At 37.1% G+C, this 15097-nt stretch overlaps 1 protein-coding gene across 1 annotated transcript in view; it reads left to right on the top strand.

The window, feature by feature from the left end:
* The window catches only part of LOC117972646 (1,4-alpha-glucan-branching enzyme-like), a 268712-nt gene that overhangs the window by 154712 nt on the left and 98903 nt on the right, over window positions 1-15097 (top strand). The window contains exon 11 of the mRNA XM_059028691.1: window positions 8576-8674. Within this exon, the coding sequence (XP_058884674.1) occupies window positions 8576-8674 (99 nt within the window). The remainder of the gene's footprint in view (window positions 1-8575; window positions 8675-15097) is intronic.

Raw genomic sequence — 15097 nt, 5'->3', positions numbered from 1 at the left:
GATGGAAAACTGCCACCTCTAAAAACCTGAAATTACATGCGTCAAAAACCAATATTAAAATCAAAATAACTTTAAAACTACTAATCCAATCCAATTCTAACCACTGTAGGAAATGAAGTCAGCAAAGACCGCTGCCTTGGCGCCAAGTACTAAAGCTGTAGCTATTACAGCCTTTTCTCCAGGTCTGTTAAAAAATGACATTTTAATTGTACACAGGGGAAATTAACGTTTGACCTCCTTTATATCTTTTCCTATTGAAAGACCATTTAAGATTTAAAGAGATAATCTCACAAAGTGATTGTTAAAAAAGAAAATCGCTGTATCCCTACTATTGCTGCGATAAGAATGGTTGAAAATCAGAGTAGAAGCAAAGTTGAAACCGTAATTATAGCGGCATGATAGTATGTCATCATAATGTGTGTCAAAACATCTCTATATACAAGAAACATGAACTTGTTTAACATTGAGCTGGATTTGCACTAAACAACTGCTAATAACTCTGTCAGTACACTGGTAACGTTCTTTCACCACTCGTGGCGTATTTCCATCAATTCATTTTATGTTGTGATATCTTGCACCACAATTACATTCTATTGCTAATAAAAAAAAAATCATTACAGCACAAACAGCAGCATTCCCAAATCACTGTCAGCCATGATGCTAGAACAGAAAAATAAAATAAACTGATTTCGTGAGCAGACTAAAACCTGTTCCTATTCCACATGGAACAAGTTGAACGTGTCAGAGTCTGTTCTTAAGTTAACGATGATGTTCCCCTTGCTAGCCGTTAACCGATTCTCAAATTCTGCATTGCCTATTTGTTACACTACAGGAGAAGTGTATTTTCACTTTCACTGTGGTGAATAATTACATTGCAGAATGCTGTTTTCAAATAAGTGTTCAGCTATGAGTGCACCGAGGCATTGCTTTAATACACTGGATTAGTCTATTCTATGTGATCTTAATTGTGAGTGTGTGTGTGTGTGTATTATATTCAGAAATAATATGGAGTGATCTTGCATCAAGGTTACAGTGGAGGCGGCAGTGTTGAGAGCAGCATGTCTGATTGTATGCTGTGCCTGGATGAGTGTAAATATAACTGTCACTATATGTTTTCTTGTGACTGAATTATTTGTAACATGTACTGAGCTAGACCATTATGAACACTTCACTAGTAGTGCATAAATAGCAGAACTGCTTTCTAGAAGGCAGGCTTTGCAGCTGAAACATGTACTGTATAATGGCAGTACATTACAAGAGAAATAAACAATCACACTTTTTTGTGTGGTGAATTGTTTTAGTGATTAAAAAGAGCTTTGTTCCAGGCCTGGGATTAAGCAAAATTAATCTTCATTTTTAATTTTAACGAACTGCTTCGAACAAAAGGAAGAATCACTCATAAAATCAGTATTATCTTGGTGTGTTTCATTCTTGCTTGTAAGCAGTGCAGACATGCTTGGTATCTGAAATAAAAAATTGTCTTGTTGCATGAATACTGATTTATAACTACTATTGGCTTAGAACATCTCTTTATGTCTTTTTATGTGTGTGCATGTTAAACATGACTCAGGCTTTTAGCTTATTCCTGGTCTTGTTAGGCGACGATAAGGCCCTGTTCGCGCTATGCCTTTAAACTGTATTAGTTGTCTTTAAAATGCGAGTAGGAAGGGGGATAAACAGTTAATGTCATTTGTCAGCTCTGTTTGAAATTAAATTAAGGGTACCAGCATTAGGCTCAGTCAAGATATATATGAAGGTAAAAATACAGATTATTTTGTAATTAACAGCTTTTTTCTGAGTTTAATTGTGAAACATAATCAGCTCAATTTGTTTAAAGGGACATCATCTGATTAAAAATAAAACCTGAAAACTTCAAGCCCTACTTGTGTGTGTTCACATTTTCTTTTTCCAAAATACTTGTTTTATGTCTTTTTAGCAATATAGACCTCTATTAATATGGGTCATAACTAACTTACTCTTTTGCCTTGCACCTACGGTAAGGTATGCTTCAGTGTCACTAACCAGTGTTTTTCGAGCTCTTCGAGTCGACTGTAATTCCCTTGCATTCGTGCTGAGACCTGGCTTGCCTCTCTCGTTGATACGCGCGGTACCCTCGATGCTTTGGTACCTCGGAACACACAGTGCTTAGGCACTCCTGTGCTTACATTAAGTGCAAGACAGTGTGCAGTGCCAGGGTTATACCCCAGCTGGAATGCCTTGGTTCCATGCTTGCACGTCCTGCAGGGTGAACATGCCACAGGAGGATGGGCATACATTATGTGTGCGGTGCTTTGGTGTCCAGCACGCCACTTCAGCCCTACGGGACAAGACGTTCTTCGACATCTGTGCGGCTTTCCAGCCCCAGGTTCTTCGCAGAAGGCTTAGCAGGGCCATGGGGACTGAATGTTCGTCCCCTATTACCGAGCCGTCTAAGGCACAGGCTCAGCTGCCACCCTCTCACAGCTGCTCCCCGTCTCCACAGTCAGTGAAGCGGGTCAAACGCTTAAGACAGACGAGGGACATTATGGACCTGAAGGCACAGATGGTCCAGGTCCTGGAGCTGTTGGTGCAGCAGCAGACTGGTGCCGCTCTGATTGCGGCTCCGCCAGTGCCTGTCCTAGTACCAGCCCCTGTCTCCCCAAGGGAGTTCAGAATGAGCTGAAATCATCGGCATGGACGGCAGAGGAAGAGGACGCCCCCTCTACAGCAGCCTCCTGCAACAAGGACTCCTTCCCACTGAAATGGAAGAAGGAGAGGGACCTGCGCTCTCTACCAAGGCAGAGCCCAGCTCTGAGGTTGCCTCGGAAGCTAGTGCGCCTCTGTTTTCGAGCTCCATGTTACCCCTGATGGGACGTGCTGCAAACCTTTTTTTGGTTATATATATCCTAAAAGGATATAAATACTTTTCCTTTTTCATTAAATGAATTATCTTAGCTCTCCAGTTATTATTATTTGTAGCAGACACCTTTATCCAAGGCGACTTACAGAGACTAGGGTGTGTGAACTATGCATCAGCTGCAGAGTCACTTACAACTACGTCTCACCTGAAAGACGGAGCACAAGGAGGTTAAGTGACTTGCTCAGGGTCACACAATGAGTCAGTGGCTGAGGTGGGATTTGATCCGGGGACCTCCTGGTTACAAGCCCTTTTCTTTAACCACTGGACCACACAGCCTCCTAGAGGCAAAACCAGAAATATTACATCCATGGCTTTCCTTACCACCAGGTATTTTTTGACAATTAACCCCACTCCTACAACCAAAGCAGTCACTAACCCAGACAATATGCTCAGAGTGAATATAAGATAACTAAGTTGTCTCTTGGTCCCAGTCTCATAGCCGAGACTTGAAGGTCAGTTGGAGTGACGGTAATTTCCATTGTGTGGAGCTCCTTTTGATTCAGGAGCTGCTGTATAGCAGGATCCATTTGAAACTTGTGTCCTCTAAAGACATCTAATATTTCAACTTCTGCCTCATGAAAATCAGTCTCCAAGTAATAAAGGGCTAAATCTCCAATATGGGCAATTGCCCTCCTCGGCACCGTGAGTAACACAGGGTCTGCTGGTAGCTTAATAATCTTAACGGTATCGTGCTGGTCATATGACAATGTAAACTCTTGTTGCGGGGTGCTCACGAGACACTGAGCATTGGCTATTTCGGCTCGGGCTTTTGCCTGTCCCCCCAGCCACCCCCTCCCCTCCCCCCCCCACCCCCCCGGCATTGTCACAGTAACTTTGCATTTCTCAGCAGTAGCATCTTTCCTCAAACACAATGTCTGAGCCGTATCCCTAATAAAGGGTTTGCTAGGACAGAGCCAATGAATGTCCTGAATAGTGCTGCACATAGGCACCAGATAGAGATTAGGACTGTTATCTTGATATGCCACCACGGGTGGTGTGACTAACTGCACATGCTTATCACCCTGCCAGAACCCGATGTTCAAGACAGCTTTCAATCAATAGACATTCACAGATTCCACCACCGGCAAATTAGCCAAAAAGGCGACTTCTCTAGCCCTTGTATCCACATATATTGGTATGGCACTTCCTAGACCTGTATGCTAAATGCACTTGCAAGAGCTGTACAATTTATTGTGTCAACACACGCCTCAATTTGCTTATTTGTTTCTTGAACTCGGAATAGGGCACCAGTTCTTCATTGCCTGAATCCTGCTCTACCCTGGGAGAGTATTTAACTCTCAAGCTGTCTGTGAGGCTGAGTTAGTTGTTTCCTGCTGTATGGCTGTGAGAGTCATCACGGCATCCTTTTCTGTGGGGGAGAGAACAGGACCTGGCTTTGACTCATTCTCGCTAATATACTGTACTTGAATCCATTGACAGGGTTTAGTATAACTAACCTTCTCGTCCCCCCTTTCCAAGTATTCAGGACTGAATTGAATTTGAATTTAATTGAAGTTATTTGGTATAAGTCCACCTATAATATCAATAAAAATAAATTAATTTAAAAAAAAAAAACACTGATTAATCTCACAAACAAAAAGCAGTTCATACATAAAATAAATGAATAGTATGTTGACCTAATACCCAGGATAACCCAAAAAGTCAACCATATGGACTTATTTCCATTGGGGTCCTGTTAAGAATGAAAAGAGACAGCATAGTATTATGATTAGTATTATTGCAACATATAATTCGCCTCATTATCAGAATCAAAACAAAGTTCACCACAAATGTCCAAACCCACATTAAATTGTATCCTGTATCCTGTATCCTAAACTTTTCAGTTTTTACCATAACTTTGTTTTTATTTTTGGTTATTTCATCACTAAAGTAATCAGTTTGTGCCCTTTTAATATCTCTTTGAACTTTGTTTCTCAATTTACAAAATTCAGAGTACAGATCAATTTTACTCCTATCTTTTTAAAAAGTGCTTAGGAGATGTTCTACACAATTGTAAGGGAAAAAACAACTACAACAAATTAAATTCCAAGTTTAATTCTTTATGCCTGTATGTTCATAAACCTGGCACTTACTGTGCTAAATCAATCATCACGTCGGGGTCACCAGTTAATGTAGGAACAATTCGATAATTGATAATTCAGAGTTTATCTGGGTTAATTAGTTATCTTATTAATAATATTTAGTTGACGTGTTACAAAGATCGAGGATTTACTATGAACACACATACACACGCTAGACACAAGGAATGTTTAATCAATAGCAGTGTTTTATTTATGTACACAAATATTAAACAGAAATCAGAAAAGTCAGAAAGTAAATCTCTTAGTCTCTAAGCCCCAAACACAATTAAACAAATTTCACTGCATTCATACTGGCTAGCAGGCAATTGAAATATGACACCACCTGTCTCCTCACACACAAAGCAGCCACTGCAGCAGCTCAAGCAAGCTGTGACATACAGTGCCTTGCGAAAGTATTCGGCCCCCTTGAACTTTGCGACCTTTTGCCACATTTCAGGCTTCAAACATAAAGATATGAAACTGTAATTTTTTTGTGAAGAATCAACAACAAGTGGGACACAATCATGAAGTGGAACGAAATTTATTGGATATTTCAAACTTTTTTAACAAATAAAAAACTGAAAAATTGGGCGTGCAAAATTATTCAGCCCCCTTAAGTTAATACTTTGTAGCGCCACCTTTTGCTGCGATTACAGCTGTAAGTCGCTTGGGGTATGTCTCTATCAGTTTTGCACATCGAGAGACTGAAATTTTTGCCCATTCCTCCTTGCAAAACAGCTCGAGCTCAGTGAGGTTGGATGGAGAGCATTTGTGAACAGCAGTTTTCAGTTCTTTCCACAGATTCTCGATTGGATTCAGGTCTGGACTTTGACTTGGCCATTCTAACACCTGGATATGTTTATTTGTGAACCATTCCATTGTAGATTTTGCTTTATGTTTTGGATTATTGTCTTGTTGGAAGACAAATCTCCGTCCCAGTCTCAGGTCTTTTGCAGACTCCATCAGGTTTTCTTCCAGAATGGTCCTGTATTTGGCTCCATCCATCTTCCCATCAATTTTAACCATCTTCCCTGTCCCTGCTGAAGAAAAGCAGGCCCAAACCATGATGCTGACACCACCATGTTTGACAGTGGGGATGGTGTGTTCAGGGTGATGAGCTGTGTTGCTTTTACGCCAAACATAACGTTTTGCATTGTTGCCAAAAAGTTTGATTTTGGTTTCATCTGACCAGAGCACCTTCTTCCACATGTTTGGTGTGTCTCCCAGGTGGCTTGTGGCAAACTGTAAACGACACTTTTTATGGATATCTTTAAGAAATGGCTTTCTTCTTGCCACTCTTCCATAAAGGCCAGATTTGTGCAGTATACGACTGATTGTTGTCCTATGGACAGAGTCTCCCACCTCAGCTGTAGATCTCTGCAGTTCATCCAGAGTGATCATGGGCCTCTTGGCTGCATCTCTGATCAGTCTTCTCCTTGTATGAGCTGAAAGTTTAGAGGGACGGCCAGGTCTTGGTAGATTTGCAGTGGTCTGATACTCCTTCCATTTCAATATTATCGCTTGCACAGTGCTCCTTGGGATGTTTAAAGCTTGGGAAATCTTTTTGTATCCAAATCCGGCTTTAAACTTCTCCACAACAGTATCTCGGACCTGCCTGGTGTGTTCCTTGTTCTTCATGATGCTCTCTGCGCTTTAAACGGACCTCTGAGACTATCACAGTGCAGGTGCATTTATACGGAGACTTGATTACACACAGGTGGATTCTATTTATCATCATTAGTCATTTAGGTCAACATTGGATCATTCAGAGATCCTCACTGAACTTCTGGAGAGAGTTTGCTGCACTGAAAGTAAAGGGGCTGAATAATTTTGCACGCCCAATTTTTCAGTTTTTTATTTGTTAAAAAAGTTTGAAATATCCAATAAATTTCGTTCCACTTCATGATTGTGTCCCACTTGTTGTTGATTCTTCACAAAAAATTACAGTTTCATATCTTTATGTTTGAAGCCTGAAATGTGGCAAAAGGTCGCAAAGTTCAAGGGGGCCGAATACTTTCGCAAGGCACTGTAGCTAGTAAATTGGTCACACCCATGCCCACACGCTTATTAATGGTATATAGATTAAGGATATGGCAAGTTTACTTTTAAAGAAATTTTTCATACAACAATAGGAGTTTAATAGTTCAATAGATTACTTGTAGTTACTTCATCAAGTCACTAAAAGTTATTTCACATGCAAAGTGTGCAAACTAAATAATTAACAGTTCAATTCTATGTGACTGTGTTACAATTAATTAATTTAGTTCCATGAAAGGAAAATGCAACTGGAATTATACTTAATGGTTCCTTGAAGCTTAGACTTTTGGCCTGCTGGCTTGGAAACTCAAATCTGTTGAAGTGTACAGTACACAAACTCTCCTCTCGGCAATGAAGTCTTCAATCCTACATTGGATCTAACTCGCCAACAAAGCTTTCAATTCTCGATAGAATCAAAAACAGCTGCAACAAAGTCTTCAGTCCTCGTTATAGGATCCACAACATCGCCCGTCCGCTCTGTCCTCTTCACTGAGTCTTCTAGCTACACAGACAGCAGGGCACAGTTTCTTTTGGATACTGTGGTTTTAAGTGTACAACAGACCCAGACTGGTTTATCTGATAACAGGCACTGTAAGTTTTACGGCAGTCCTCCAGCTGGGCATCAGTCTCATTGCTTGTGGTCTTGACTCGCTTGCAGCTTGCTTCCTCGTCTTGGGTCCGTTTTCAGGCAGAGTTCCAGAGCTGCAGCTTCGCTTAGCAGAGTGACAGCACCTTGTTTAGCATTCAATGTGGAGCGCAAAATGTTTAGGTTTGCTTGGATACTTAGTCTTTTCACTCTGCTGAGTAGCTACTTTCATGAGGTCACTTGTGTACCTCACCTCTTTAACCCACAGATCTTTGAGATTTGTCTTTTCTCTGCTTCAATGGTCTACCTACGAGTGTAACAGCACAATACCATTGACATGAAATTCATCTTTGCCAAACTCGTTGACCTGATTTTTAGGGGTGAGTTTTATTGTTTTTGGCATCTTTGAACAGCTTGAACAGTAAAATTGATTTTTTAAAATCCATAGTAGCATTACAAAATCAACCTCTATACAAACAGTGTGCTAAGTATTTATGGCTTTACAGTATATAAAGTCATATTTACTATCCAGCCTCGCCTCTCTTATTATTTTGACTGATTCGTATATTAAATATGTACTGCAGACTCAGCTAATAGTGGACAATTAAATGCCCTTCTGGAAGACTATTATTACCTCTAGAGTGTGGCTTCAGGCATTATAGCCCCCTGTCGGTAACAATAGTCTTCCCGTGGGTCAATAATTTTCCACTATAGCCCTCCTCGCCAGTCCATATTTATAATATATATCCCTTTGGAAGTTTTTTTTTTTATGATTTTGTGGAAGATATCAAACAAATTAATGTAAGGCTTCTTTTTGAGTGAATTTCCCCCTTCAAAGGCTCTTTGTGCCAATCAGAAGAATGCCTGGTTTTCTAATACTTGTCTGTACACATTTCTGACAATATATGTCAATGTAAAACTTTCAATATGCTAAGGCTTTTATTCTGATAAATTCCCAACTGTGTTTTCCAGGATGTTTCAGGAATGCCTGGTCTATGTTGCCCTATAGAAGAAGGAGGTACTGGGTTTGATTACCGCTTAGCCATGGCTGTCCCTGATAAATGGATACAGGTATGTAAACTAATAAAAAAAAAAAAAAAAGAATAAACAAATGGAACTACCTGTGGCTGAATGCCTTTTACAATACATGTTTTTATTTTGGATATAACCTACTATATATATATATATATATATATATATATATATATATATATACAAGCCTGTTGTTATCACTACTGGACCTGGCAGCCATCAATTCCTTCGTTTTGCACAAGGTAGGAGAGATTTCATCTTGAAGCTAGCCACAGCGCTTCAGCAGAAATATTTCGATCAGAAAACTGCAAAGCTGCAGGTTGCAGCAACTCAACCTGGATTCTGTGCTGCGAGTGACACACACACTAGATAAATCATGTTACTTTTGTTTTAGATTCAAAACGACTTATGTTTTTACAGTTTTGTATGTGCATATACCTGTTTACACACTAGTTTCTTTTTAAATGTTTATTTTATTATAGTTTCTTTTTTTTTAAAGTAGTGCTTTATTGAAATTCATCCTTGCCAAACTCATTGACCTGATCTTTAGGGATGAGTTTTATTGTTTTTGGCATCTTTGAACAGCTTGAACAGTAAAATTGATTTTTAAAAATCCACAGTTGCATTACAAAATCAACCTCTATACAAACAGTGTGCTACAGGTGGTAGTTTTATAAGACAAGCTTATCTCAGCAGTATTCAAAATTTTACTCATTACAAGGGCCACATCAAGCTAGCTTATTATAACAATGTTATAATAGCTTTATTATAACTTATTATAGAATTAATTAAATATACATTTGTACCTTTGTGCACGCAACTACTTGAGAAATATCCTTACCAAGTAATGTTGGTAATTTAAGTCTTTCCATACATTGGATCATAAATACCATGGAACAGTATGATTATCAATAATTAGACGTAATTATGATTTAATCCAGACCTTGATGTATACTTAAACGTACCTCTCCCATTCTAGTCTAATTTGAAAAGATTGCTAGTTTGGTATGACTGATTTTCTGCACTCCCCACCAACTGGGAAAAAGTAGAAGCTTATGCCATATGACTCTCCGGAGCTATTTCTGACAGGCATAATATTGTCATAGAATGTATTAAGTTGTTCTATCATGACAGTTTTCAAGTCTATATTTGTGTTACTCTCACTCACCCAGTCATAAAAAACTTTGACTGCCCAGTTGGTTTGTTGTTTTGTGGATGCTTCATTTCTGTCAGATTCTATCTTGTCTAGTCCCTCAGAGTCGATCTCCAGGTGTCTTATTTTTATAATGTTTTTGTTTCTCTCATTGAGAGGTGCTGTCTGGTCTCCTGGCTGCTCTGAGTTTGAAGGCTCTGCCAAATGAGGTTTCCACAGTTGTCATGCTGTTTTAGTTAAAATTCACTTCAGGAATTGTGTAATTTATTCTGTTATTGACAGTTGTGGCGGATTGATATGTTTGTCTAGGTTTTCAGTGAGGAGGTTTCTGGTACTACATCCGTGATGTTATGCTGAGATAACATCACGGGTCTAGTCCAAGGCTGACTGTATAATATGGTTCAATTATGGACTGCAGAAAAAAGATTCAGTTCCAAATGAGAATTAGTCCTCCATAGTGGTTGAAAAATGAAGACACTTCAGTAATAGATGCAGATAAGCAGCACAATTCTCAGGATTATATCTGATTACAAGTGCTGTCACTTAATTGATAACAGTACATACAATAATTTAACAGTAGCCCTCCCTACAGTCATAATAGATTGAAAAATAATATAAACAATTAGAGTAATGATGAAGAGGCTTTTTGGTTGCTGCAAGGGACAACAAAAATGATTTCAAACCACTTAACATCACCTTTACTTTATGGTTTGGTTGGTATATATATAAATTGGCTTACCCCTTTTCCCTTCCAGTCTGGCAGCTTCCAAAGGCTTAGTATGGGCATTAGGTAAGCAGATAATGTGCATTTTTTAAGTCAACCACACTAAATATCATTTATCTTACTGTCCCGCCTGTTATTATCACCACTTTTAAATATAATAGGATTTCCACAATGTACATATACATATGCCTATTAACTATTTTTTACCAGGCATTATTGATAAAGTCAAAACGTTATTTTCAGTTGTCAACTCAGAGGGAAGATTGATATACTGTGGGCATTACCCGAATGATATTGGTAACAGAATCTGATTAAGATATAGTCATAATTTGTTTCCATAATAAAATTGTACAGATCAGTAAAATTGTCTTCAAAATGTTAACTTCTAAATTCAATTGAGAAGAAAAGTAGTGTATGATTGTTTTTGAGCATGTACTGGTATATGCAGCCTTTTCTTCTCAGCTGCACTACTGCCTTTACTATTAAAGATAAAGACGACAAACTATAATGTCCACTAAGACTAAAAAGCTGACAAGGGCCCAATTTAATAAACTTTTAGCTAAGTTATGGCATGAAAATATTCATGTCATAAAGCACATGCATTTTGATTCAACATTGTGATGTGGTAAATACATTTTTAAAGTAAAAACTAGCCACATTTGCTCTGTGTGTAATTCACATTATTAAAGACCTTAGGGTTACAGCCCTAGTAAAATGCACACCTCATGTATAACAAGCACCACTTGTATACCACCCCTAACAGAAACAGTGAGGAGTTCCATTATTACAGAGGAACGCGCTACAGCAGTGCTATTATAACTATTATACTGCAACTTTTTAAAAGTTCTTTATTTATTTACCTTTCTTTGTCATCAGTAAGCACAGGTAGAACTGGGGTCCATGATATCTAGAGTTATCTGAGATGTGTTTTATTTCTCATTCTCTTACTGAATAGTAACAGGTTGGTGTATGCTGTAGTACAGTAGTCTCTGGTTAAAAGTATTCTCTGAGACAGTTTACCACCGGACACAATATGCCAAGGCCAATCACGATATACATTTGTATTTATTACTTCTGTCATGACGCATGTGCATCAAAGTATGAAATCAACAGAGTAAGTAAGAGAAAAGAAATAGGCAAGTGTATGTTAATAACTGACCAACTAAATTAACAAAGCATCCCTACATACGGTAAAAATGCAGCAGCGGCTCTAAAGCTGCATCCACACTGGACGCAAGCGACACGAGCGAAGTCACTGGAGTCAAATGAGAGTATCCACACCAGCAGCGAGCGACACGAGCGACGTCGCTTTGAGAAAATGTCACGTTGCTAAAATAGAACCTGTTTCTTTTTATTTTTTTTTATTTTGACATGCGACTGGAATGAAACTGACCAAACAGAAGGTTAACATCCTTGACACACGTCAAACACTTATATGATTGCAAATTTAACTACTACAAAGACACCCAGAAGAAGTGGCTGGATGGCTTGCAGGTGATGCATTTAGCAGCATCGAGACGTTTTCTTTCCGATTATGCAAGTTGCATAAAAATAGGTTTATTAATAAGCAAAAATAAACCAAAGCATACATGTGGTCTACATACCCTGCATTTAAAAGAAAAATTTGCACTTTTGCTGGCTTTTAAAAATGACCCAAAAAAGGTCCCGCATTCACACAACTTGAACATGTGACCTCATTATAAGCTATGGCTTTTTTTTTTTTTTTTTTTTTGGTTGGTTGGTTTGTTTGTTTTTATGGTAAATAACGTTTTGTTCACTAAATTGTCCTGTGCCACAAATCCGTGAGAAGAAGAAGGTCTTTACATACGCATAAAGCAAAGTTTTGTGGAGATTCACCAAACAAACAAACATATTATCGAGGTCCTACTATTATATACATTGTAAAACAAAGCCAGCAATACATTTGTATTCTATGGGACACATCCCAACATTACCAAGATCATACATAGTTTTGAAGATTATAAGCTATATTTATAAAGCATTTTCTGTCACGTTCACTGGACTGTTTTAAAAGGAAAAACTACATACAAGTAAATAATAATACAAAGTAATTGGTGACCCGCGCATAATAACACAGATTATAATAATAATAATAATAATAATAATAATAATAATAATAATAATAATAATAATGTTGCACTTTAAAATAGTTAAAGTTAATAAACAAAAATGATTAAAGAAATAATTTGTAAAGAAACACAATTGAGATTGCAGTGAGTTGTATATATAAATGTATAACAATAAAATAACTTGAAAATATCAGTTACAACTATACTACTATTGTCCAGCTGTCTTCTGACAGCTGCAGATGTACCGGGCTTCAAATCAAACAAAACGGAAGTTATATACAATTACGTGTGTGTGTGTGTGTGTGTGTGTGTTAGACATGTTCACTGCCACGGACACGGATAACTCTTGCCACGGACGTCCGTGTCTGTGTATGGACAAGTTGCCGACCCCTGATAGGGATGTTCAACAACTGTGATCTATAGATTTTCAACCTTTTATTTTACAACTGAATTGCCTGAGGTCAGGGTGGTAACCTTTTATCAAAACAAAACTTGTTTTGTAATGGGACAGCCTATCCCTAGTATGTCCAATAGGAATGCATGGGCGGGGTCATGTCTGGTGTGGATTGACGTTCGGCGGCTTTGCTCGCTCGCGTCCAGTGTGGATGCAGCTTAACAGTAATTATGAATACAAGAATGAATTTTACAATTATTAACACTGCACCCCTACACACTGTAGTGGATATTTTAACTTCATATTGATTATCTAGGTTAAATTAAATAAACTACATAGGTTAGTATATCAATTAATTGTAGCATCTCCAAAGACAAAATTATCCAACTTGTATCAGTTAAATGTAAATACATTTTATTAAAATACCAAGATTAATTTACTTCAAAATATAATTTTGTATGTTCATTGTATATAGCTAATTTAACATTTTAAACAATATTATTCATTAACTTAACAGGTGTTATATCTTAACAATGCTTTAATTAACATTAAAAAATGAAATCGGACAACTCAGTTTAAATTTAAAGTTACTTTTGTTTATTTCATGGTTACAAAATATAGGATTTATTATAGTTATTTTATAATGAGTTAAGTGTGTTAAAAAAATTACTAAGGTCCAAAACATGTAGCTGATATCGCACGCTGACTATTTTATATAATTACGAGCATTTCCATTATTGAGTGCTACCCAATACGTGTATTTGAAAACATGTGTATTTATTTTACTATATAAATCATACATTTCAATATTACCGTCTTCAAAATATTTCCCAAGCGTATTCAAAAATAATCATGGCTACACATACCAAAAATAAATCCTGTGATTAATTAAATCATTGCATTTCTGTATAAATGGGTAATTGTATGTAAAAATAATGTGTAAAAAATAATGTAATTGTATGTAAAAATAATGTGATATCTTGTAACAATTGTAAGCCGCCCTGGATAAGGGCGTCTGCTAAGAAATAAAAAAAATAAATAAATAAAAAAAATAATAATGATTATAATAATAATAATAATTTCCAAGCACACGTATCCAATCATGTATCTATCAGGGAGAAAGCAGCTTAAATCATATTCTTCATGGAGTCCTTTAGGGCTCAGACTTTCCAATGTAAAAATCCAGAAAGCTTCACAGCATAACAGTCTTTTGTGCATGATGGTTTTGATGGTACAGTAGTATATTTTCAACAGAAGTATTTAAATTGAAAATGATATGATTCTGAAAATATCACTTACCAAAAGAGATGACACGTTAACTGTAATACAGTACTGTACATACTTTTAAATCAGTACGTATTGTAGCAGTATAAAATTTCCCATTAATGACCCAACAGAAAATAAATCAAAATGTTACCCATGCACAGAACTGCGTAAAATGTAAAATGCAATGCAATTTAGCAAAAGGTTAAAAAAAAAAACAGTTTACAGAATTAAAACCATATCCTAAGTCAGTATTCAAAATTGCAGAATATAGTGCTCGATAAGGCGTTAATGTCACAGTTCACTTGCAAATGAAAATGCACAAAAGCAACTAAAGAGCACAGATTTAAAAAAATACATCAATGTATCGTCACTGAGGGGCATTTAGTGTCTAAAGGGCAGAGAAAGTTTTGGCAGCGCAGAGAGAAAAGACATCACAGCCTGCTTTAGAGAAACTTGTAAGAAAGGTAAGACATGGAAAAACAATGTAAATCCAATGTATTTGACATAGTTATATTAGAACATTTATTCTGTCTTGTGTTTTATAAATATCAAGAAACGAGTGGATATAAGCAGATACTATTTCATGAACTAAAGTTATCAGGCACTTTTTTTTCTTTATTATTGATAATAATGGATTAATAACTTATTTTATTTATAAATATTTATTTTGAGAAAATAAATGAGAGTAGTGTCCATTATTGCTTATAAAGACCCTGAGAATAAACATGTATTATGTCATTGCAATCACTCAGGTGAATCAATATTTTTCAACAAAACTTTCAGGAAGTATTGTCCCTCGGGTCATAGAATAACACATTTTTATATATACTGTATA

The sequence above is a fragment of the Acipenser ruthenus genome, chromosome 8, assembly GCF_902713425.1.
Source record: "Acipenser ruthenus chromosome 8, fAciRut3.2 maternal haplotype, whole genome shotgun sequence".
NCBI classification, from domain to species: domain Eukaryota; kingdom Metazoa; phylum Chordata; class Actinopteri; order Acipenseriformes; family Acipenseridae; genus Acipenser; species Acipenser ruthenus.
This window is presented reverse-complemented; position numbering and strand designations above follow the sequence as displayed.